General features: G+C 41.6%; 1 protein-coding gene across 2 annotated transcripts in view; it reads left to right on the forward strand.

Moving 5' to 3' along the window:
• Positions 1-20,139, forward strand: part of PAXIP1 (PAX interacting protein 1) — a gene marked incomplete at its 3' end in the record, with an annotated part of 43,661 nt that extends 23,522 nt beyond the window's left edge. The window contains exons 14-21 of one of the 2 annotated variants that reach the window (XM_081343673.1): positions 869-936; positions 1,316-1,418; positions 4,025-4,193; positions 5,640-5,740; positions 11,664-11,798; positions 11,879-11,954; positions 18,359-18,418; positions 19,427-20,139. In XM_081343673.1, coding sequence (XP_081199799.1) covers positions 869-936; positions 1,316-1,418; positions 4,025-4,193; positions 5,640-5,740; positions 11,664-11,798; positions 11,879-11,954; positions 18,359-18,418; positions 19,427-19,443 — 729 coding nt within the window. Of the gene's footprint in view, positions 1-868; positions 937-1,315; positions 1,419-4,024; positions 4,194-5,639; positions 5,741-11,663; positions 11,799-11,878; positions 11,955-18,358; positions 18,451-19,426 lie in introns of those variants that run through there. The other variant, XM_081343672.1, reaches the window with a different exon arrangement.
• Positions 20,140-24,788: the final 4,649 nt, after the last annotated feature.

The following is a 24,788-nucleotide window of genomic DNA, read 5'->3' on the forward strand; positions in this document are numbered from 1 at the left end:
TGTCAATAAAGTGCTGCAGAAACTGGTTGCAACAACCAAATAGACAATCTAAGATCTAATTCACTTCCAAGAAGTGAATTGCTCACCCTGAACAACGCCAACAGCTGATAGCCAATAACACAATTTGGGAGAACAACTACACTTTACATTGCCTTTCACTATTTGGTGTAGTTTTGAGCTTGTATTTGTAGAATCCCTCTTGGCCTTCCTGCACCAATGCTCCAAGCATTGCTTCTGCAACTACATCTCCCAGAGCTCAGTAAACAAGGAAGATGCCATGGATCTTCCAGGATGGAGAGAGAGAGAGAAGAGTAATTTGGGAGCAAGCACATTAGGTGTCCCATGTCATCTTTCCAGTTGCTTGAGCTCAGAGAAGAGTAATTTGGGAGCAAGCACATTAGGTGTCCCATGTCATCTTTCCAGTTGCTTGAGCTCAGCATTTCACATAGGCATATTCCTACTTGTGTGCATAATACCAAATCCTGAACTTGCAATATATATGAATGTGGATCACTGTATTCTTCGTGTCTTGGGGGCCTGAATTCTCTACTATGAATATTTTAGATGCTTATGTAATAATTGATGGCTATGCTAGATAACGTACTTAAAATAAAAGAAAATTGTTTGGAAAGCATCACAACACTTAAGTACATAATACATGTATCTTTTTCTCCTGCAGCATTGTGACTATAATACAGTTATTTTCCTGGAATTTATTTCAGTTTAATTTTATGAGTTGGCAGGGGCAGGGTTATGCTGTATGTGATTTTAATACAGTATATGTTTTTATATATATTTAAAGATATTGGTACAAAACTAAAAAAAATGGTCCTTACAAAAGCCAATTCTATACCTTGTCTAATTGTAGAACCTGAGATTACCCCTTAAACCAAAGCAGAATGAAACTGTAATTCAACCTTCAACCAAGAGGCCAAGGTAAGAAAATGACAATGCTTAAGCAGCTCAATAGTTGCTTGGAAATGGTGTTACTGAAATGAAATTATTTTTAGATTTTAAACATCATACATTTTTGAGTTGTACATATCTGGAAAAAAGCTATAACCAAGGGGTCAAATCAAGGAGCAAACATTTGAAAGTGAGAGACATGTCAAAGGAACATGAAATATCACAGCAAAAGCCAACATGTCCCTTTTATTTTATAATCTACTAAATGGTAAAAATTCTTTAATTTATAGATATTTAGCATTGCAGAGCACTATACACTGTTGCCCTAATTTTGGATTTAGAAAGTAATTATTAAATTACTTGATGTAAAAAAGTTAAAAATAACATTAAGTTAACTTTGTATTTCTAGAATTGAAGACTTGCCAGTACCCACAAAAAAACTGCCACCAGAATTGACACCAATGGTTCTTTTTACAGGATTTGAGCCTGCTCAAGCACATCAGTACGTTAAGGTAAATTCTTTCTTGAATTAAAAGATTTCATATGATTTTAGGATTGATTTTACAACGTGCTGGCTATCTCCACTGACAGATTGAATGTGTAACTGTACCAATACATCCCTTCGTAATAATTGAGCATTGTTTTTTTTTTTATTTTTTATTGAAAAGTTTTAACATACAATTTTTCCCTTAGAAAATCCCCCTCCCCCACCCTTCTCCCTCCCCCCTTCCTCCCCCCCCTCCCCCCCTCCCCCCCCGACTTCCCAGAGCTAAATACAAGGTATGTATAAAAAAAAACAATCATAAACAACCATATATTAACAACCATAAACTCTAAAATCTATCACTCTCTAGCTTATATAGGATAAAACAAACCTTAGTAATATTAAATATATATAAAAAAAACTAATATAGAAAAAGAAACCAAAAAAAAGCCTTATTCAAATATAAAACTTCTTAACCCTATACTTATTCTGGATAAACTCAAACCATTCTCTCCCTTCCATAATATAGCGTTCCTGCAAGTAATCTTGCAAATAGACCGAAATCTTCGTCATTTCAACCAAATCGGAAACCTCTAAAGCCCACTCTTCTATGGTCGGCAGTTCCTCTTTCCAGTACTAACCTATCAAAAGTCTTGCTGCCGTAATTAAATTCAACATCAACTTAGTATGTTCCACCAAACTTTTATCCAAAAAGCCTTAACCTTTTTACAAGTCCACCATATATGAAAATATATTACGTCTTCATCACCGCACCTCCAACATTTAGGCTAATGATTCAGATACATACTTAGCTTTTTAAAATCTAAATACCATCTATAAAACATTTTGTAAAAATTCTCTCTTAGATTTCAAACTTGTTCAAATTTTACATTCCTCACCCAAATCTTTTCCCACCTCCCACTACTTGGCTGTAGGTACGTTGTGAAAGTTCCATAGACTTCTGCTGATCTTGTTCTTTTATCTTTTTTGATCGTTTTAAAGCAGCACGCGTCACCCTCTGTTCTCTAGGATCATCCAAAGGTGTTATAACTTGATCTCCTCCAGCACCATTCTCCTCTGTCTGTCCATCTTCAGCCTCTTGATGTTCTCCTTCTCCAGATCCCTTTGCAGCTTCCAGAAGTGTTAATGGGGTTGCTTTTAAAACATTATTGTAAAAATCACGCGCTTGCATCACAGTAACCAGACGGTACCTTTTACCTTCATGCATCACCATCAACCCAGCTGGGATCTCCCATCTGAACCTTATATCTCGTTGCTTGAGCTCTTGCACAAGAAATGTAAAATCCTTCCTTCTCCTTAAAATCTTTGGAGGAATTTCTTTTAGAACCAGAACTTCTTGATCAGCAATCACGACTTTAGTGTCATAGGCAGCTTGTATAACTTCATCTCTAATTTCCCTTTTTGCAAAATAAACCACCACATCTCTAGGCAACTTTCTCTGTCTAGCAATCCATGAATTCACACGAAACACTTTATCCATGCCTCCTTTTATTTCGGATGCTGGCTGATTCAATACCACTTCAAGAGCCTCAGAAACCAGCTGCTTTAGATCTTCCTTAATATTCTCCTTTAAACCTCTGATTCTAATGGCAAACTGCATCTGGAAATATTGAGCAAGACTCAATTCTCTATCCATTTTATCTCTTAAATCTTCATTCTCCAGTACTTTTGCTTCTAATATGGCATTCTTTTGAGTCAAATCTTCCACTTTTTCATCCAAATCATCCACACATTCAGCCACTTTATACACTGAAGACAAAATGTCTACCTTCATCACCCTGAACTTCTGTTCCATCCTCTCCTCCATTCTCTCCTCCAACTTCTTCAATTTCTCCTCCATCTGCGCAAATTTATCACCAATTGATTGATTAATTGATTCCAAAAGTACCTGGGCATGTTTATCCAAAGCATCTCGTAAATCCTTCAGTGTCAATACATCAGGAGGGTGCAACGCCTGTAATGATGATTGTTGCACCGGAGAAGATCCACCACTCCGAAGAGTTTTAGGGGGAGGTTTAGCCGCCATCTTTAACTTTCAATTGTGACGCACTTTCACTTAAAGTTTAAAAAAGTCCATCAAGCTCGAGAGTAAAATAAAATAATCCTCTTCACCTTTTCCTCTTGTACCACTCTGCCTGCTCCTTTTAATCCATAGTCCTTCCTTCAGGCAGGGGTGGTCGCAGACGCCTGGCTCTGCTCCATGAAATCAGGAGCAGAGGCGCTGGCCAGCTGGGAGCGACCCAGGCTACGGGGGAGTTCGATCCTTCAGCCGCCCAAGCTGCAAGCTCAGGCGGCCCCGGAGAACTCGACCCCTACCTGGGGCCTCACCCCCTCCTCTTCTCCCGAGGAGGGGGCTTCAAATTCGCCCGAACAGCTGATCGGCGCTGTTTTGGGTGAAAATCACTCAGCTGAGCCGCGGGCAGCCCGGGAAGGCTGTCTCCGGCGCCACGGAGCCACCGGAAGTCAATAATTGAGCATTGTTTTTCAAAAGTATTTTTTCACATACATGGTTGTCCATTGAGTGTCTAATCATGATTCATTCTCTAATCTGCTGTTCTATTATGACTAAAAGTTCTAAAACGCTTTTTTTCTCTCTTTTTCTTCCATTTTTAGAAAGTCTATGTTCTCGGGGGTGACGTAGCAGAGACTGCTCAGAAGTGTACTCACGTGATAGCTAGTAAAGTGACCCGCACTGTAAAATTCCTGACAGCAGTTTCGGTTGCAAAACATATTGTAACACCGGAATGGTTGGAAGAATGTTTCAAATGTCAGAAATTTATAGGTTAGTAGATGGTCATGTTGAACAAAGTAAGAGTCCTGTTGTGGAGTCCTTCCTTCAAATGTGACAGTGGAACTTTCATTGGAATGGGTGTCCTTTTGTTTATAAGTAAATGAACTTCACTGAAGTAATTTGAATAATCGTTTTCCCCTCTAAAATACTATTTTTTTTAATATGCTTGACTAGAATAGAATAAGCTGGTATGTCATTTTGAAACTGGTCTCCCACTTGTCAGTTCATCCAAAAATCCATTTCTGATTCTGATTCTCTAATCCCTCTGTGTTAGTAGTCTAAAGAATGTGATACAACAGAAAAACAGGTGGAAGGGATTTTGGAGATCTAATTAAACCCTCAAGCAGGAAACTATACCATTTCATACAGATGGCTGTCCAGTCTCTTCTTAAAAACTTCCAGTGTTGGAGCATTCACAGCTTCTGGAGGCAGGTTGTTCCACTGGCTAATTGTTCTCACTGTCAGGAATTTTCTCCTTAGTTCTAGGTTGCTTCTCTTCTTGATTAGTTTCCATCCGTTGCTTCCTCCCTTACCTTCAGGTGCTTTGAAGAATAGCTGGACCACCTCTTTTTTGTGCCGCCTCCTCCTCCTCCTTGTTTTTCATGTTCTGTGTGAGTCCTTGGCTTATGTTTGTTTGTTAGTGACTATTCAGCGTTATGGCAGTGTTAAAAAAATGGATGTATGGCCAAACCTTGAAGTTCTGGCCATTGCAGCATTTCCACAGTCACATGATTGCAATCAAGGTCAAGGCACTTGGGTGCCCTGCTTGCAGTGAGCCACAGCCATAGATTTGCCATTTATGACCTTTCCTGTCAGCTTCTCACAGGAAAAAAGCTGGAAGGGAAGGTCAAAAGTTCCTCTGGTAAATTGGTCCCAGGGATCTTGTGCTCTGTATATCACTCACGCCCTTCCTCAGTGCCTGCCCACCTATAGCAGCCTCCCACTCACCCACAGCTTCTGCCAGCCCGTCTGCACTTTTTTGTGCACTTGATTGCAGCCCTCTCCCTTACTCCCAAAGGATCCTGCCTGAACTCTTAACAACTAGCATGATCCTGAGTTTACTATGGCAGTTTGTACTGGCCGTTACTAAGCAATGCAATCCAGTGAAGTTGCACTTAATGACTGCACTGCTTAGTGGTGGTACCCCTGGTCCCCATTGCTGTCGTAACCTAAAAACTTCGTGTATTGCAGTCTTTACATGCATTCTTTAAAGGCATTAATGCAGCTTTATTATTTAATCAATCCAATTGGTGGTTTTCCACTCTGTAAACTTAGTGAACACAAATGAAGTATTTTGACTGCTAGTGGTAAGGTAACTCAAGGTAAGGTAAACATCTCAAACTTTCTCAGAATAATTCTTAAGAATGAGTAAATGCTTTCACCATCTTATGTTTTGAAAAAATAAAGTTATGTCCCTACTCCCCCCTTTTTTTATAGAAGAACAAAATTACATGCTCCGAGATGCAGAGGCGGAAGTCCTTTTCTCTTTCAGTTTGGAAGAATCTCTAAAAAGAGCTCAAGCGGCACCACTCTTTAAGGTATAATTGTATTTGTTTACTGAGAGCTGCAGATTCATACATTGTCACATGTTAGAGGGTAAGATCAGCAACATGGACAAAAGAACATATCTTTAAGGAGAATTCCAGGGGAGAAATTTGTGTCATTCAATTTAAAAAGAAAAAGCCACTAACCTGAGAGAAATTGTGAAACAGAAAAACAAGTTGGAAAGGAAATGGAATTTAATATCTTGAACAGGGTACCATTTGCTTCAAAAGTGAATATACATACGTCTAAACACAAATATCTAATAGACCAACATTAGTTGTAGGAATTCATGATTTTGGTTTCAAAAAACAGTGTGGATTAGAACTGCATTATTTATTTATTTATTTATTTATTAGTTGAATTTATATACCGCCCTATTCCCGAAGGACTCAGGGCGGTTCACAGGGCAATTAAAACAGTACAAAAAAGAATAAAATGGAATTAAATTAGTACAGGCCCACAATTCCTAATAATAAAATTAAAATTTTAAAATTAATTTAATATAATTTAATTAAATACTTTAAAATTTAAAATCCCTCAGTCCAGGCCAGACAATTTGAACAACCAGGTTTTTAAGTCCCGGCGAAAAGAGCGAAGGTCGGGGGCAGTCCGAAGCTCCATCGGCAGTTCGTTCCAAAGGGTGGGCGTGCCCACAGAGAACGCCCTCCCCCAGGAATCACCCGCCGGCAATCTAACCGGCGGAACCCTAAGGAGGCCCTCCCTGTGGGTGCGCACAGGACGATGGGAGACTGATGCTGGTAGCAGGTGTTCCCTAAGGTAATCCGGACCCATGCCATTTAGGGTTTTATAGGTCATCACCAGCATCTTGAATCTCACCCAGAGGGCAACTGGAAGCCAATGCAGCTGGCAGAGAAGAGGTGTTACATGAGAGTATCGGGACACTCCCATTACTACTTGCGCGGCTGCATTCTGCACCAGCTGAAGCCTCCGAGTGGTCCTCAAGGGCAGCCCCATGTAGAGAGCATTGCAGTAGTCTAACCGGGAGGTCATGAGCGCATGAGTGACTGTACGTAGGGCATCCCGGTCCAGATAGGGCCACAAATGGCACACTGGGCGAACCTGGGCAAAAGCCCCCCTGGTCACGGCTCCAATATGATCTTCCAAACGCCGTGAATCCAGGAGGACACGCCCAAGTTACGAGCCCTATCGACGGGGGGGTAACACCTCACCACCCATCATTAAAGATGGAGAAGAGTGATTCAGTCGAGATGCCGATACGCACAGCCACTTGGCAGGATTGAGTCAGAGCCTGTTTCTACCCATCCAAACCCGAACCGCTTCCAGGCAACGGGACATCATGTTGAGGGCATCACTGAGTTGGTTCGGGGTGGAGAGAAAAAGTTGGGTATCATCAGCGTACTGATGATACCCCACCCCGAAACCATGAATGATCTCACCCAGCGGCTTCATATAGATGTTGAACAGGAGGGGAGAGAGGACCGACCCCTGAGGAACTCCACAAACGAGAGGCCTCGGGGTGGACCTCTTCCCTCCCGTCAACACCGACTGCGAACGGCCCAGGAGATAGGAGGAGAACCACCGTAAAACAGTGCCCCCCACTCCCAACCCCCTGAGACGTCGCAGCAGGATACCATGGTCGATGGTATCAAAAGCCGCTGAGAGATCTAAAAGGACTAGGACAGAGGAACAACAAGCATTAGTGTTTTTATTTTGGGTCAGTTTTGTGAGTTAATTCATGGCAACCTCCAAATAGAGCACAAATTATGTCTCGTTTGCTGAATTAATATTAACGTAAATCTTGGTTGACTTTGACTTAAAAAATTAACTCTGTTGATGTTACCACTGGTACTGATGATATTACCTAATTTGAGTAATGATACATCTACAGAAAAACTACCAAGCTCAGAAAGCACCAGACCCCTCATTTCAACCATGAGCTACAAATGTCCTTTATTGATAAAATCTGTTTACCAGCCAGTCACAAGTCACTATCTTAGTTTGACATATGTGAGTTGACTATTGTGCTTGTTGTTGTTGTTAGTTGTGAAGTCGTGTCTGACCCATCGCGATCCCATGGACAACGTTCCTCCAGGCCTTCCTGTCCTCTACCATCTTCTGGAGTCCATTTAAGTGTTTTGAAGGAGCTGTATGGTTCCAACTCCAGAGCTTCCAAGCAGATTAACTTTGTGAGGGCGCTTGCCATATCTTGTTACAAATGCTTTTAGGTGGCATGGTGATGTACCGTATATACTTGAGTATAAGCCGACTCGAGTATAAGCCGAGACCCCCAATTTCACCCCCAAAAACTGAAAAAAGTTATTGACTCGAGTATAAGCCGATCCGCCGTTCTGCAAGCCTCCGCCACCGGCGGAGGCTGGATCCGCGCTCTGCAAGCCTCTGCCGCCAGCAGAGGCTCAATCCGCCATTTTGCAAGCCTGAATACACAGGAATACCCTGTGTGGCCGCGGCTCTCGGGGAAGCCCTGGCTGTCCGCTTCCTCGCTCCACGCTGCCATTCGGGGCCCGCGCGTTCCCCGGGCAAATCGCGGCACCCAGCAGGTGAGGAAACACGCCCACTCCAGTCGCCCCCCCTTCCCTCAGGAGATGCGAAGCAAGTGACCGCCCAGAGCTTACCGAGGACTTGCGCGCGGCCGAGGCTTCGGTGCTTCCAGGATCGCGCGCACCTCTCCCAAGCCGCCGCCGTCCGGAGACCTGCCGAAGTTTGGGGAGGTTTGGGGAGGTGCGCGCCTCCCCAAACCTCCCCAAACGTCGGCAGGTCTCCAGACCTCCGCGCCCTGCCTGCCTGCTTCTTTCCGAGACCTGCCGACGTTTGGGGAGGTGCGCGCCTCCCCAAACCTCCCCAAACGTCGGCAGGTCTCCGGACCTCCGCGCCCTGCCTGCCTGCTTCTTTCCGCTGCGGAAAGAAGCAGGCAGGCAGGGCGCGGAGGTCCGGAGACCTGCCGACGTTTGGGGAGGTTTGGGGAGGCGCAAACCTCCCCAAACCTCCCCAAACGTCGGCAAATCTCGGAAAGAAGCAGGCAGGCAGGGCGCGGAGGTCCGGAGACCTGCCGACGTTTGGGGAGGTTTGGGGAGGTGCCCAAACCTCCCCAAATGTCGGCAGGTCTCCGGACCTCCGCGCCCTGCCTGCCTGCTTCTTTCCGCAGCGGAAAGAAGCAGGCAGGCAGGGCGCGGAGGTCCGGAGACCTGCCGACGTTTGGGGAGGTTTGGGGAGGTGCGCGCGCACCTCCCCAAACCTCGGCAGGTCTCCGGACGGCGGTGGCTTGGGAGAGGTGCGCGCGATCCCGGAAGCACCAAAGCCTCGGCCGCGCACAAGTCCTCGGTAAGTTTTTTTGTTGACTGGAGTATAAGCCGAAGTGGAATTTTTCAGCCCAAAAAGTGGGCTGAAAAATTCGGCTTATACTCAAGTATATACGGTAATAACAAAATCAGAGAGGAAAAAGAAATCTGTTTGGGTCAGTCACTCATTCTTCAGGCGGAAGGGTATTTTAGGGGAGAATGATCCCTTGTAAACCATTGTAAATTTCTGGAAGAATATAAATTATCTGGTGGGATATAAACCAAACAATTTCAAATAAATAAACCAATTGTATGTTATTTATTAATCCCACCTATCTGCCTGAAATGTTCCTTGTCTTTCAGTAGCAAATGAGAGAAAAAGTTTCATTTAGAGTTTCCACAAAATATTGAACAGGGAAGTAATTTTTAAAAACTTTCCTGAAAGTTAAAGTGTGTTGTTGTTGTTAGCTGTGAAGTTGTGTCTGACCCATTGCGACCCCATGGACAATGTTCCTCCAGGCCTTCCTGTCCTCTACCATCTTCTGGACTCCATTTAGGGTCATGCCTACTGCTTCAGTGACTCCATCCAGCCACCTCGTTCTCTGTCATTCCGTTCTTCTCTTGCCCTCAACCTTTCCCAGCATTAGGCTCTTCTCCAGTGAGTCCTTCCTTCTCATTAGGTGGCCAAAGTATTTGAGTTTTAGCTTCAGGATGTGGCCTTCTAAAGAGCAGTCAGGGTTGATCTCCTCTAGGACTGACCGGTTTGATCGCCTTGCAGTCCAAGGGACTCGCAGGAGTCTTCTCCAGCACCAGAGTTCAAAGGCCTCAATTCTTTGGCGCTCAGCCTTTCTTATGGTCCAACTTTCACTGCCGTACATTGCAACTGGGAAGACCATAGCCTTGACTATACGCACTTTTTTTGGCAGGGTGATGTCTCTGCTTTTTAGTGTGCTGTCTAGATTTGCCATGGCTTTCCTCCCCAGGAGCAAGCGTCTTTTAATTTCTTGGCTGCAGTCCCCATCTGCGGTGATCTTGGAGCCCAGGAAAATAAAATCTGTCACTACCTCCATTTCTTCCCCATCTATTTGCCAGGAATTGAGAGGGCCAGATGCCATGATCTTGTTTTTCTTAATGTTACGTTTCAACCCAACTTTTGCACTCTCCTTCTTCACCCGCAACAAGAGGCTCTTTAGTTCTTCTTCACTTTCTGCCATTAGAGTGGTATCATCTGCATATCTTAGGTTGTTGATATTTCTCCCGGCAAACTTAATTCCAACTTTTGACTCATCTAGCCCTTCCTTTCTCATGATGTGCTCTGCATATAAGTTAAATAGGCAAGGCGACAGTATACAGCCTTGCCAGACTCCTTTCCCAACTTTGAACCAATCAGTGGTTCCATGTCCAGTTCTCACTGTTGCTTCTTGACCCGCATATAGGTTTCTCAAGAGACAAATAAGATGGTCTGGTACTCCCATTTCTTTAAGAACTTGCCACAGTTTATTGTGATCCACACAATCAAATGCTTTAGCATGGTCAATGAAGCATATTGGACGCCTTCCGACCTGAGGGGCTCATCTTCCAGCGTCATCGTTTTGCCTTTTGGTATTATCCATGGGGTTTTCATGGCAAAGATACTGGAGTGGTTTGCCATTTCCTTCTGCAGTGGATCACGTTTTGTCAGAACTCTCTGCTATGACCTTTCTGTCTCGGGTGGCCCTGCACAGCATAGCTCATAGCTTCATTGAATTACACAAGCCACTTTGCCACGACAAGGCAGTAATCCATGAAGGGGAAGTTAAAGTGTACAGGATATATTGTTTTATTTTAGGCAAAAAAGTTGCAAACATTGCACCCCCATATAGACCTCCCCCCCACAAAAACTAATACAAACTATTATAGAATAAGGAAAAAAAAATAGAAATCAAACAGAAAGCTAAAGGTGGAAAGAAGGAAGAAAAGTAAAAGAAAAAAGATACAAAAAGCGACTTCTGATCTTTATAACAGTTACAAGTACAATTATAATTTATCTCTCCCTCTCTTCCTTCTATAACCTATGCTGTCTGGTCTTCAAAACCATAAATCATAAGTTATTCTGTTTTTTGCAAAAGTCCACATGGATTTCCAGTCAGAAATAAATGTAAATATTGTCTTTTCTGTTATTCTTCTTCTTTTGTATCCAGATCAAACAAATGAAGCCACTTTCTTGGCTTTGTTCTTGGTCAAAAAGAAGTCATTATCAGTACAAAGTTCTGGTAGTAGCCAACATACCAGCTGATGGGCCAGGCTCTGCCATTCTCTACATCCACACAGCGTGTTTTTATCTGCTAAGAGCCTCCACTTGAGCATATTGATTCTACATTGTCAGTGCAACTCTCAACCTATTCAGGGTCCTCCAAGTAGTATAAGGGACATCAAATGCTTCAGCACTATCCTCCTTTCATGTTATTCCTTGCTTGATTGTCTCCTTCGATTTTGTTCCTTGTGTACCCTCAGGAATGTTTATTCTTGCCATAGGACAAAAACATATTTTTGATGAAGACTTTTGTCCCTCGAAAAAAGTAGAAACATATAAATACCTTCAAATATACACATAGAAATGGGTAAAATATAAATGTGCTTTACACTTTTCTTGTTTTAGGGGAAATATTTCTATATTACTCCGGGAATTTGTCCTAGTCTGTATACGATGAAATCGATTGTGGAATCTGCAGGTGGGAAGTTATTATCTAAACAACCTTCTTTCAGAACAGTTATGGAACACAAACAAAATAAGGTGGGTGTTAACTTCTTTTTTTTATGGAATATTTTACTGTAAAGTATAGTGATTAATTTAGTTCCTTTTTTTAAATTTAGAGCTTGTCAGAGATTATCCTTATCTCTTGTGAAAATGATCTACACTTATGTCGAGAATACTTTACCAGGAAAATAGGTAGGTGCTTAATATCTTTGGATGACACTTACATGTTTAAAGATGCAATTTAATATATAATACGTGGGTATTTTCGGATTTATTTACATATTGCATATTGCCTCATCATGCTCTCCCAGACTCCATTATGGTGAACATAATGCTAAAATTATGTGTAGGATTTTCTGATTATTGCTTCTGTTTTGCTGTTCATTTATTAAACTTGCAATACAGCAGTGTAACATGGGCCACCTACAGGGCCCAAGAATTGCCAGCACAACTGCATTCTGTAACGGCAGAAGCTTCTGATACTTTTCAAGGGTAGCCCCATGTAGAGCACATTGTAATAGTCCAGCTGTGAGATGGCCAGGGCTTGAGAGTGACCGGATCCAGGAAAAGGTGCATCTGATGCAAAACACAACATTGTGCAAAAGCTCTCCTAGACACTGCCATGACTTGCTGATTGAGTAGGAGTTCCAAGTTCAGGAGAACCGCCAGATCGTGTACTGGGTCTGTCTGTGGTAGAGCAAATCCCGTCCAGAACTAAATATGTTAAATCCTGGAGCTAGAAGCTCTAACGTATCCAAAGCTGCTTGGTCTTAGCAGGGTTGAGCCGATATCCTGCTATCCTCCATCCACACCCACTCAGCCTCTCAAGGCACCACTTGGGTCACCTGGGATGGAGAGGTAAACCTGAACGAACATTGTCAGCACACTGTTAGCACCTCATCCCATGGTGGCGAAAGATCTCACCCAGGGGCTTCATGTAGATATCAAAAAGGAGAGGAGAGAGTACTGAGCCCTGTGACGCGCCACAAAGGAGCAGCTATGGGAATGGCCTTGGAGGAAAGAGCCAAACCAGTGAAAACTGTGCTGCCCAACCCCAAAACCCACAGCTGGCCCCACAGGATACTGTGGTCAATGGTATTGAAAGTTATTAAGAGGTCAAGGAGAGGAACAATGAATGTACTATACCCATCCTGCTCTTGCCAGAGGTCATTTGTAAGTATGGCAGTGCTGTTCCTGTCCCATAACCAGGCCTGAAATCTAAATGGAAGGGGTCCAGATAATTAATTTTATCCAGGACCCTCTGAAGCTGCCGAGTAACCACCTTTTCTACCACCTTACCTAAAAGGGAGAGTGGGAAACTATATGAAAATTGTCTAGACAGGTAGGATCAGTCAGTGATTTTTTTTGAAGGAGGGGGCAAACCAAGACCTCCTTAAAAGGTCCTGGGAACTTGCCCTCCTTTATCATTGCCTGAACTTACCTGGCCGTCACTGTCCTGGAGGCATTCCCCAGTCAGGAGGGACAGGGATGTAATTTGCAGATGGTGGCCCTGAGAGCATTGAGGAACTTGTCCACTTCATCAGGTTCAACAAGATCAAATTGTTCCCAGATAACCAGGTAAGACCTTTCCCCAGGCATCTCACATGGACCTGCACCACACGTAGGTTCCAACTGGGAACGAATCTGAGCGACCTATCCATCAGGTGTTCCACAAATTCCTCTATGTAACTCTGAAGATGATCACCTGAGCCTTCATGTTCCAGGAAGGACCGGGTGATCCTGAAGAGGACCACTGAGCGGCACTGTATGGACGTAATAAGGGCTGATAAATAATGGTGGTTTGCTACTGTTACTGCCAAGAGGTAGGCCTTAATAGCAGCTCTGAGGTGTGTTTGGTTGGCTTCACCCCTCTTTTTTTCTCCAGCAGGGCTCTAAGCATCTCTTAGCCCTTTTCAGAACCTGCATTTCCTGTGTGAACCACAGGGAATGTGCGGTCATGAGAAGCCACACAAGCACAAATCTGTCTAAAGCCTCAGCTGCCCTTTGGCTTCAGGGCATGACCAGAGCTTCGGCAGGAACACGCAACAAATTTTGTTTGCTATTAATGTAAGCTGTCAGAGTCACTTCTGAGTCAGGCAGCATCTAAATTTCATAAATAAAGGTATACTTAGTGGTTGGGATGTGGAGGGGAATATATTGCGTATCACACAGTTTTTAATTTTTTTATAGTTGCCCCAAGCCACATGCTACAGGGAGGGAGAATTATTTGATCCCCTGCTGATTTTATACATTTACCCACTGGCAAAGAAATGATCAGTCTATAATTTTAATAGTAAGGTAAAAAGGTAAAGGTTCCCCCGCACATGCGTGCTAGTCGTTTCCGACTCTAGGGGCCGGTGCTCATCTCCGTTTCAAAGCCGAAGAGCCAGCGCTTGTCCGAGGACATCTCCGTGGTCATGTGGCCGGCATGACTAGACGCCAAAGGCGCACGGAACGCTGTTACCTTCCCACCGTAGTGGTCCCTATTTTTCTAGTTGCATTTTTACGTGCTTTCGAACTGCTAGGTTGGCAGAAGCTGGGACGAGTAACAGGCGCTCACTCTGTTACGCGGCACTCGGGATTCGACCCGCCAAACTGCCGACCTTCCGATCGACAAGCTCAGCGTCCTAACCCACTGAGCCACCGCGTCCCTGTATTTTAATAGTAGGTTTAATTTTAACAGTGAGAGACAGAATAGCAATAAAAAAAATCCAGAAAAACGCACTTCAAAAAGGTTATAAATTGATTTGCATTTCAATGACTGAAAGAAGCATTTGACCCCTTTGCAAAACATAACTTAGTACTTGGTGGCAAAACCCTTATTGGCAATCACAGAGGTCAGACATTTCTTGTAGTTGGCCATCAGGTTTGCACACATCTTAGGAGGGATTCTGTCCCACTCCTCTTTGCAGATCCTCTCCAAGTCATTAAGGCTTTGAGGCTGACGTTTGGCAGGTCGAAACTTCAGCTCCCTCCACAGATTTTCTATGGGATTAAGGTCTGGAGACTGGCTAGGCCACTCCAGGACCTTAATGTACTTTTTCTTGAGCCACTCATTTGTTGCCTTGGCTGTGTGTTTTGGGCCATTGCCATGCTGAAATACCCATCCATGACCCAACTTCAATGCCCTGGCTGAGGGAAGGAGGTTCTCACTCAAGATTTGACGGTCCATGGCCCTGTCCACCGTCCCTTTGATGCAGTGAGGTTGTCCTGCCCCCTTAGCAGAAAAGCACCCCAAAAGCATAACGTTTCCACCTCCATGTTTGATGGTGGGGATGGTGTTCTTGGGGTCATAGGCAGCATTCCTCCTCCTCCAAACACAGCGAGTTGAATTGATGCCAAAGAGCTCGATTTTGGTCTCATCTGACCGCAACACTTTCAACCAGTTCTCCTCTGAATCATTCAGATGTTCACTGGCAAACATTGACAGGCTTGTACATGTGCTTTCTTGAGCAGGGGGAACCTTGCGGGCGCTGCAGGATTTCAGTCCTTCACAGCGTAGTGTGTTACCAATTGTTTGCTTGGTGACTATGGTCCCAGCTGTCTTCAGATCATTGACAAGATCCTCCCGTGTAGTTCTGGGCTGATTCCTCAATATTCTCATGATCATTGAAACTCCACGAGGTGAGATCTTGAATGGAGCCCCAGACCGAGGGAGATTGACAGTTATGTTGTGTTTCTTCCATTTGTGAATAATCACATCAACTGTTGTCACCTTCTCACCAAGCTGCTTGGTGGTAGTCTTGTAGCCCATTCCAGCCTTGTGTAGGTCTACAATCTTGTCCCTGACATCCTTGAATAGCTCGTTGGTCTTGGCCATGGTGGAGAGTTTGGAATCTGATTGATTGATTGCTTCTGTGGACAGGTGTCTTTTATACAGGTAACATGCTGAGATTAGGAGCACTTCCTTTAAGACAGTGCTCTTAATCTCAGCTCGTTACCTGTATAAAAGACACCTGGGAGCCAGAAATCTTGCTGATTGATAGGGGATCAAATACTTATTTCACTCATTAAAATGAAAATCAATTTATAACTTTTTTGAAATGCATTTTTCTGGATTTTTTTGTTATTCTCTCTCACTGTTAAGATCAACCTACCATTAAAATTATACACTGATTATTTCTTTGTCAGTGGGCAAACGTACAAAATCAGCAGGGGATCAAATAATTTTTTTACCTCACTGTACTTCCTGAATTTACATAAATCTGTTCTTAATTTCTGTTATTTATTTTCAAAAGCTGTTTCAGTATAAATACATGTAAATATTGATGCAGTAATCAATATTAACAACCAAAACATCTTTACTAAATGGGTTAGACAATAATTATGCCTTAATCTTTTTCTAATATTACCTATTTATTTGTGTTTTATTTCAAGCCTGAATGCAGTTTCATTTGAACATTACAAATGTGATCCAAAAGGACAATTCTGGGATAAATTGAATGTTCTGGGAAACAGTGGATGTTTGGAACAATTTTGGTACTGCTATTTTTCATTTCAGGGCAGCCTGCATAAAAATTTACCATTAGGATGATTTTTAAAATCCGTGCTGAAAAAAAATCCTCATAGGAAAAAAGAAAATAACAGTATATGCTGACAGTATTTGCATTTCAATCTTAGTTTGGCAAATACCTGCTGGCCAGATAACATACAGGTAGTCCTAAACTTCCAATCATTCATTTAGTGACTGTTTTAAGTTACAATGGCACTGGGAAAAACTTAACAGCCGTTGCAAGAAAGGTTGTAAAATGGGGCAAAACTCACTAAAAATTATCTTGCTTAGTAATGGAAATTTAGGGCTCAGTTGTGCTTGTAAGTCAAGGACTATATTCTATTTTTGTGCATTCTGTAATGAAATGTATTTTTTCTATTTCTTTTTGTCATTTCCTTATTCTCTCAAAATGTTGAGAATTACTTAAGAAATAACAGAATGTTCAAGTACCCGTATATACTTGAGTATAAGCCGACTCGAGTATAAGCCGAGACCCCAAATTTTACCCCCCAAAACTGGAAAAAGTTATTGACTCGAGTATAAGCCGAGGCTGGGAAATGCAGCAGCTGGAGGCTGGATCCCCCGAAAGACGTCTCTGCTGAGATGAGAGAACGGGGTGGCAAGCCGCCGAGAGAATGGGGCGGTGGAGTGCTCCGCTGAGAGAATGGGGCGGCTTGCTGTTCTCTCGGTGCAGCACGGCAGAGGCTGGATCTCGCGAAAGAAGTCTCCGCTGAGCGAGAGAATGAGGCGTCTCAGCGCCCATTTTCTCGGCGAAGACTTCTTTCGGGGGATGCAGCCTCTGCCGCCCCTTTCTCTCAGCTGCCCAGCTGAGAGAAGGGGGTGACAGAGGCTGCATCCCCCGAAAGAAGTCTTCACCGAGAAAATGGGTGGCAAGCTTCCACCGCCCCATTCTCTCAGCGGAGGCTTGCAGAGGTGGCGGCGGAGCTGTGCGCGCAGCTCTCCAAACCGCCGCAGCCCGTTTGGAGAGCTGCTGCCTTCGTCCATGTTTGATGAAAGCAGCAGCTCTCCAAACTGGGGGGTGGAAGTTCTTTTTTTTTTGTTCACTGGAGTATAAGCCGAAGTGGATTTTTCAGCCAAAAAAGTGGGCTGAAAAATTCGGCTTATACTCAAGTATATACGGTATATTTTCTTGGCAATAATTAGAAATAACAAACATCTTTAAATATTAAAGATGTTTATGACTATTAAATTTATATTCTGCCTGAGTTTGTGAGATATAGGAAGTACTATGTTGTTCCAAGTTGAATTTACACATAGTAGTGTGAAAGAGAGATGGGTTAGTGTAACAGAATAGAAAATAAAAGTAGAAATGAGTTGCCAAAGATGCCGACATTGACAATTATGTGAAGGTTTAACAGCTGCCCTTTGAAGCCTACTGTTAGGAAAGACTAACACTATTGTTAGTCATTAAATGTAATTATAATCACTGTTAATGGATAGATTTTTTGCATTTCCCTTTACTGGTTTCCTTGTGTTAAATTCTCCATTCAACATTACTAGCTATTTAAGAGTGCAATCTGTGCATCTTTGTCAATAAAAACTAAAATATATTTTTTATTATATTTGCGAATTCCGAAAGAGCATTCTATATTTTCAGTAACGTACCCCTGCAAGTAACCTCTGGAAACGATGGTTTTTTAGATGTTTATCAGGATGACCTCTTATTAAGCAGCACCCAGACAGTACTATCCCTTGTTGTTTCTTTTCTCAAGCTTTTGTGCATCCCATCTCCTTCTGTTGTCGCTGGTAAAGATACCTTTCATTATGCCATCAAGTAAGATATTAAAATAGTTTGAATAGGAAAAGACATTTGACTTTTGTGCCAGATCATTTTATGATTGAAACCAAGAGAACTCTTGGGTGTGGTATATTTATCTCTTCGCTGGGGCACTGCTTGGGTGACAGTTGCTTTTGGCAGATGCCCAGTAGGTGAATCGCCACTGGTTTATCTGGTCAAACGTACCCTCTACATTTTAGCCATCTTTTACTGAGATCCCGTTGCTAGGTTTCCCTAATGAAGAAGATGGTTAAATTTTTATATTAATATCCTTTATATTTGTATGTTCTTTTTAATATTTTGCAGATGTTCACAGCGCAGAATTTGTTTTGACTGGAGTTCTTACTCAAACACTGGATTATGATTCATATCCTTTCATAAGCTACCTCCCTCCTTAAATATTATACTGATTTCTATAAGAACTCCAAGCTCACTGAAATTGACTTTGTTTCCAGTGGCTGTCACATGGATATTGTGTAAAATAGATATATGCAGACTGAAAATTATAATGCATTTTACAGGTAACCCTTGAGATACGACCATAATAGAGCTTGCCCATTACTCATACTACAGTGGCCACTAAGCATTATCACTCCATCCCTGCTCTCTGATGCAGTTGTTAAATGAACATGCATGTTGTTAAATGGGGCACAGGATGCCTTGGGTGGAGGAGATCCTTGGGGGCCTAGCACAGGCCCAGTCCTGCCTGACCCAGGCATCACAAGGTCTACATAATATTCATTCCCCAGGTTCTTTTCCCCATAATAGAGAGAGAGAGAGAGAGAGAGACTGACTGGCCCAAAAACACTCAGGCATTTTCATGTTTAAGATGGGATTAGAACCCACCATCTCCTGGGGATTGGCCCAAAGTCACCCTGCCAGCTTTGATGGCTAAGGCAGGACTAGAACTCACAGTCTTCTGGTTTCTAGCCTGGTATCAACCACTAGACCAAACTAGTTTATGTTATGATGTAACATAATGGCATATGTAATGAAGCATGATAATATCAAAATAATGACATGGCATGGTAGTATGATTCAAATGCTGAAATTATGTACTTCTATCATGGCTTGCTGTTGCCACAAATAAGTTATTTGCCTCGTTTATTTTACCTAGCTGAGGCTTGTTTAAAGAAGTTGATTCATCTATATTGGGTTCCCAACCGGGAGTGCATACACCCCCTGGGGGGTGTGAGACGATATTCCAGGGGGTGCGAAAACTTGGGTTTTCAAAATTATAGTGTATATTCATAATTGATTGCCATTATTTCAAATTTTCGTAAGGGGCGCGAGAATATATCAGAAGCATTCTAGGGGTGCAGGGTATTGTCTGTCTATCTATCATGGACTGTATTTTTTCCTTAACTAAAACTACATATAAATTTACTTGATTGTAAGGAAAATGCCTTATTTTGCTTCAAATTTCTTGAAGCCTTCCTCTGAGCTTTTCCAGCCTGTGGATTATTTAATCAGGACTTTGTTGAATTCTTGTTCTCTTACTTTGCTGAAGAGGAAAGAACAGTTGAAGTAGGAAAGCAAAAGTTTACTGCATCTGTTTAGGATGTGTAACCTTTTAATATTAAACTAACTATGTTTTTATACTATACTGTAGAGAAATTACATTTTATATTGCAAAATAGTTTCCTGATTTTTTTTAAGTTTTAATAATCAGCAGTATTCAACCAAAATCAAAATGAAAATCTAAAGGAAAAAGGGCTTGTGGTGTGTTTAAATTAAGGAAGTAAATATTTTATACTTTATTTTATTATGCTTATATTAATACTATTCCATGTTTTAAATAATGTTTCCTTAAAATTTAGTGGTCATTTTTGTTTTTTAAATGTTGTGCAATTATACCACTTTCTGGTAAGAGTAAACTACTGTGTTCTCTCAAATGATGTAAGATATTTCATTTATTTTACCAGATGTGTTTGAATATTAAAATCCAAGTATTTTAAGCAGAGTTTATTAGTGTTTGTGTGTTCCTGCTGCAGTTAGATTGAATTCACTCATATTCTGCAGTGATATATTTTATTTGTAATTTTTATGAAATAAATATGCAAAAAGGAATTCATGGATGCAGTTATTTCATTCAAGTTGAATTGGTCTTAAAATGTTTATTGTTAATTTAATCCATTTAATTTTAATTTCGATATTCATCTTTTTAACAGTAATTTCAGCAGGGTTGCATGAATTCCAGTTAGCTGGCAATTTTATATAGTTCTAAAGACTCATTGAATTGATAAAATGTAAAAATCATTTCTGTGTGTTTGGTTTTCTTTTTAAAATACATTTTTCATGTTTGCAACCACGATAACACATGAATCTCTATTGGCTGTCTCCGAATTGACAACAAATTTCTAAGAAATTCTGTAACTTGGGTTTAAAAGTACTATAAAAAAGTACTAGCAGTTTACATAGGCTGAAATAATTGGTATCTATTTTGTATATTTCTGAAAGGGGCTCTTAGAAAAGAGCCACGTGTGGCACCCTGTCTCTACATAGAAAACCTACTAAAATATCTGAAGGGTGACTGGTTGAACATGATAGGAATGTTTTAACAATTTACCATTGTTTACTGAAAACTGCTGTGTAGTTTGAAGACAGTGCACTAAATTTCCATCAGTTAAGTTAGGTAACCATACATGTTTTGAAGGAACTGAAAATATCAAGTTACATCAATGTCTTTGGTCATGTGTTCTTTTTAAAAAATAATTGTTGACCCATGGCAGCAAAATGAATGAGACCTTAAAGAGGTGGTGGGCTTTACATCTCTTAAGGTTGTAATGAATGGGCAAACCTTATTCACTCACCCCTCTCAAGATTGGCAGCTGATTTGCAAGCTAAAAGTAAAATTTACTTTAGGTTTTTCCCCCCCTCTTTTTAGTAAAACTCATTTTAAAATCGTAACACTCATTATATTTTGTCTCTTTGAAAGGAAACAGAACTGCTATTCTCTGCCCACATGCCTCAAAGTTTCTGTGGTATTCGTTGTTGCTATTAGAGTTGCTTTGCTTTTCTGTTTTCATCATCATCACCATGATGATGATGCCCAAATTGCAAGTGAGTATGTTACATAGGCTGAGAAGCCTCTCTGTATAATGGGTACCCTGGCCCAATGTTTCCTACCTGTAGAAAGATGGGCAATGGCAGTAGTATCTAACTCTAACCAGAGACAGAGCCTTCTCCCAGGCAGAAGAGAGACAGCCTGCAAGTCTCCTCAATCACTAGCCAATATTGTGTCCTTCTTCTGGTTTACAACCCAAAAATATTTTCCTTTTTTTTGCTGCCCAGGTATACTTTGTATCATCAGGAACGTCAAGTTCTGAAGCAAAGAAGGACATTGCCTTATCAGGAAGTTTTATGTAGGAATCTCTTCAGGGAAGAATGAAGGTGAAGACTGGCCTTCTACTGGAGAAAGAAAGAGAGGAGCAAGGGGTGCCTTTGCTGATTGCCTCCCATGGGCTAAAGGTAGAATGGGGAATTGCTGCCACACACATTTAGAACCACTTTTTTTTAAAATTCCATTTATATCCCGCCCTTCTCCGAAGACTCAGGGCGGCTTACAAGCTTAGCAGTAGCCTTCATTCTATGTATATGCCTGCTTATTAGGGCTTTCACACACCCGCCAAGCGGCATTATTACAAAGTCAGCTTAATTGCCCCCAACAATCTGGGTCCTCATTTTACCTACCTCGGAAGGATGGAAGGCTGAGTCAACCTTGAGCCTGGTGGGATGCGACCCTGCACTAATTGCAGGCAGCTGGTGTTACTTAAGGAGGCGTTAGCCTACTGCTCCACCAAGGCTCTTGGACTTAAGAATCTTGGACAAACATATTGACGTGGTTGATGTCATGTGCCTTATACATAATTGGGTAAGAACGGGGAGGGGCCTCCTTATGGCCTACCCAGGATTTTCTGGGCTCAAGTAAGATTTTGGAGATGGCCAGAAATGCAGAGAAGCTAAACTCTCCCTGGATCAGGGTCCCTTTGTGTGTCTATCTGAACAATGATGTCCAGGAGGAATGGTGACTACTCTCCCACCACTCTATCTTGAAGCTGGTCCGTTGGAAGGTGCTTTGTGTAGCCTCTGACTGTTACAGGACAACAATGAATAGATTGGAGTGGGAGAAGGGGAGGTTTATTAAATCTTTCTGGATTGTCCAATAAATTAAGTTCTGCATGTGATGGGGGGGAAAAAGCATGGAAATGGGGTAGACAGAAAAGAAGGATATATCTTAAACTGTCTTCTCGTTAAAAGTAAAGATATTGGGAAGCTGTATTTACAGTAAATGAAAACCACTATGTAGCCCAATATTTTTGACAGTCATGAAAAGTGACTGCATGGTCTGAGTCAGGCAGAATGCGAGTCTCCTGGATGAGGAATCTGCCCTGTTTTTATTCCTGTTAATAAAGATTACAGGTAGTCCTCGACTTAGAGACATTTGTTGTATACAAACGTTGATCCCTCATTTAGAGACCAAAGTTACAATGGCACCGGAAAAAGCAACTTAATGACCATTTTTCACATGACTGTTGCAGAATGCCCATTGTCACATGATCAAAATTTGGATCCCGTTTTGCAACCTTCTGACAAGCAAAGTCAGTGGGGAAGCCTGATTCATTTAACAACTGTGTTATTAATATGACAACTGCAGGGATCCATTTAAAGACGGGGGGCAAGGAAGGTTGTAAAATGTGGCAAAACTTACGGTACTTAACAATTGTCTTGCTTACCAATGGAAATCTTGGGTTTAATTACTTTCTTTTAGCAGGACACACCAAAGGGGCACAGGACTATTTACCTAAAGTCTACATTGATAAAATATCTATCTGCAAGAACCTAAGGGTTCTCCGTTCATGATCTTACCTGGTTACTTAGATCAATGTGTAGCCCTTTTGAAGTTCCCACTGGCTCCCAGGAACTAGACTCTGTAGTGGGGTCATTTTCTCATCTGGCTCCCCAACTGTGAAAGAGTCTTAATTTTAATTATACTGATTAATTGGACTTTATTTTAATAGTCTTTTTATTTTATTTTATTTTATTTTATTTTTGTGTTAAAAGTGGCATTGCTTGAATGTCAGTAGAGAAGTAGATAAAAATCCAGAAATAACAAATGATACCATAGGAATGATTTTCAGGCTTTTTGACGTGTCGGGAAAGTGGTTTGCCTGCAGTGACTTCTTAAAATGTTGGCTCCCAAATGCTGCTCTTAATTTTGACAGAAGCACAGCTAATGGACTATCTTGAAGCAGGAGAAGATATTGAAATGGATATATATTGCTTTTAGGATCAGGCCACTGTGATATGGTGTGGGTTTGCAGGATTACCACTTCAGCTTGTAAAAAATCCACTTGCTGAAGGTTGTTAATAGAAATAAATGTATACATTTTGCTCTTGGGCACTTTACTGGCCCTGTTGGATTGCTAGTCACGAAACAGCATGCTTAATGCTTAGGTTTAAATGAAAGTGGCAGCAGGCAGTTTATTTTCCATAATTCGGAAGAACACCAGCCTAACCATTCCTGCCCATGCAGATACTGTGCATGACGGCGGCACCATATGCTACGTTCATTTACTGCAACAGCCGGTTTGCTACAGGCTTCTGGAGTAAGATGTGTGATGACTTTTTTTAAAGGGAATATATTTAATCTGACAAGGTTATAATGGATCATAAGACATTTTTTAACTGCTGTCGGTTTTCTGTGTGTTTATAAATACATAATGGACTATTTCAGCATTGCATTTTAAAAAATTGCAATACAGGTAATGGTCCTTGACTTACGCCTGCTATTGGGACCTGAATTTTGTTACAATCCGTTTTAGGACCATTTTTGCCCCATGTTTAAGTGAATCCTGTGGTCTTTAAGCGAATTCAGTTTCACTTATTGATTTTGCTCATTGGAAGCCAGCTTGGAAGGTCACAAATGGCGATTGCTAAGTGCCCAAATTTTGATCACGTGGTATGGGAATGCTGCAAAGGTTGTAAGTGTGAGGGACAGTTGTAAGTCACTTTTTTCGGTGCCTTTGCAATTTTTTTTTTTTATTAAAAAGTTTTAACATACAATTTTTCCCTTAAAAAATCCCCCCTCCCCCCCTTCTCCCTCCCCCCCTTCCTCTCCCCCCCCGACTTCCCAGAGCTAAGTACAAGGTATATATAAAAAAAACAATCATAAACAACCATATACTAACAACCATAAACTCTAAAATCTATCACTCTCTAGCTTATATAGGATAAAACAAACCTTAGTAATATTAAATATACATAAATATATATTAAAAAAAAAACAATATAGAAAAAAAAAATAAAGAAAGAAGAAAGAAGACTTATTCAAATATAAAACTTCTTAACCCTATACTTATTCTAAGTAAACTCAAGCCATTTTCTCCCTTCCATAATATAGCGTTCCTGCGAGTAATCTTTCAAATAGGCCGAAATCTTCACCATTTCGACCAAGTCGGAAACCTTTAAAATCCACTCTTCTATGGTCGGCAGTTCCTCTTTCCAGTACTATCCTATCAAAAGTCTTGCTGCCGTAATTAAATTCAACATCAACTTAGTATATTCCATCAAATTTTTATCCAAAAAGCCTTAACCTTTTTGCAGGTCTACCATATATGAAAATATGAAAATATATTACGTCTTTATCACCGCACCTCCAACATTTAGGCTAATAATTCAGATACATGCTTAGCTTTTTAAAGTCTAAATACCATCTATAAAACATTTTGTAAAA

The sequence above is a fragment of the Vipera berus genome (genome assembly GCF_964194415.1).
Source record: "Vipera berus genome assembly, chromosome: Z".
Taxonomy (NCBI): Eukaryota; Metazoa; Chordata; class Lepidosauria; order Squamata; family Viperidae; genus Vipera; species Vipera berus.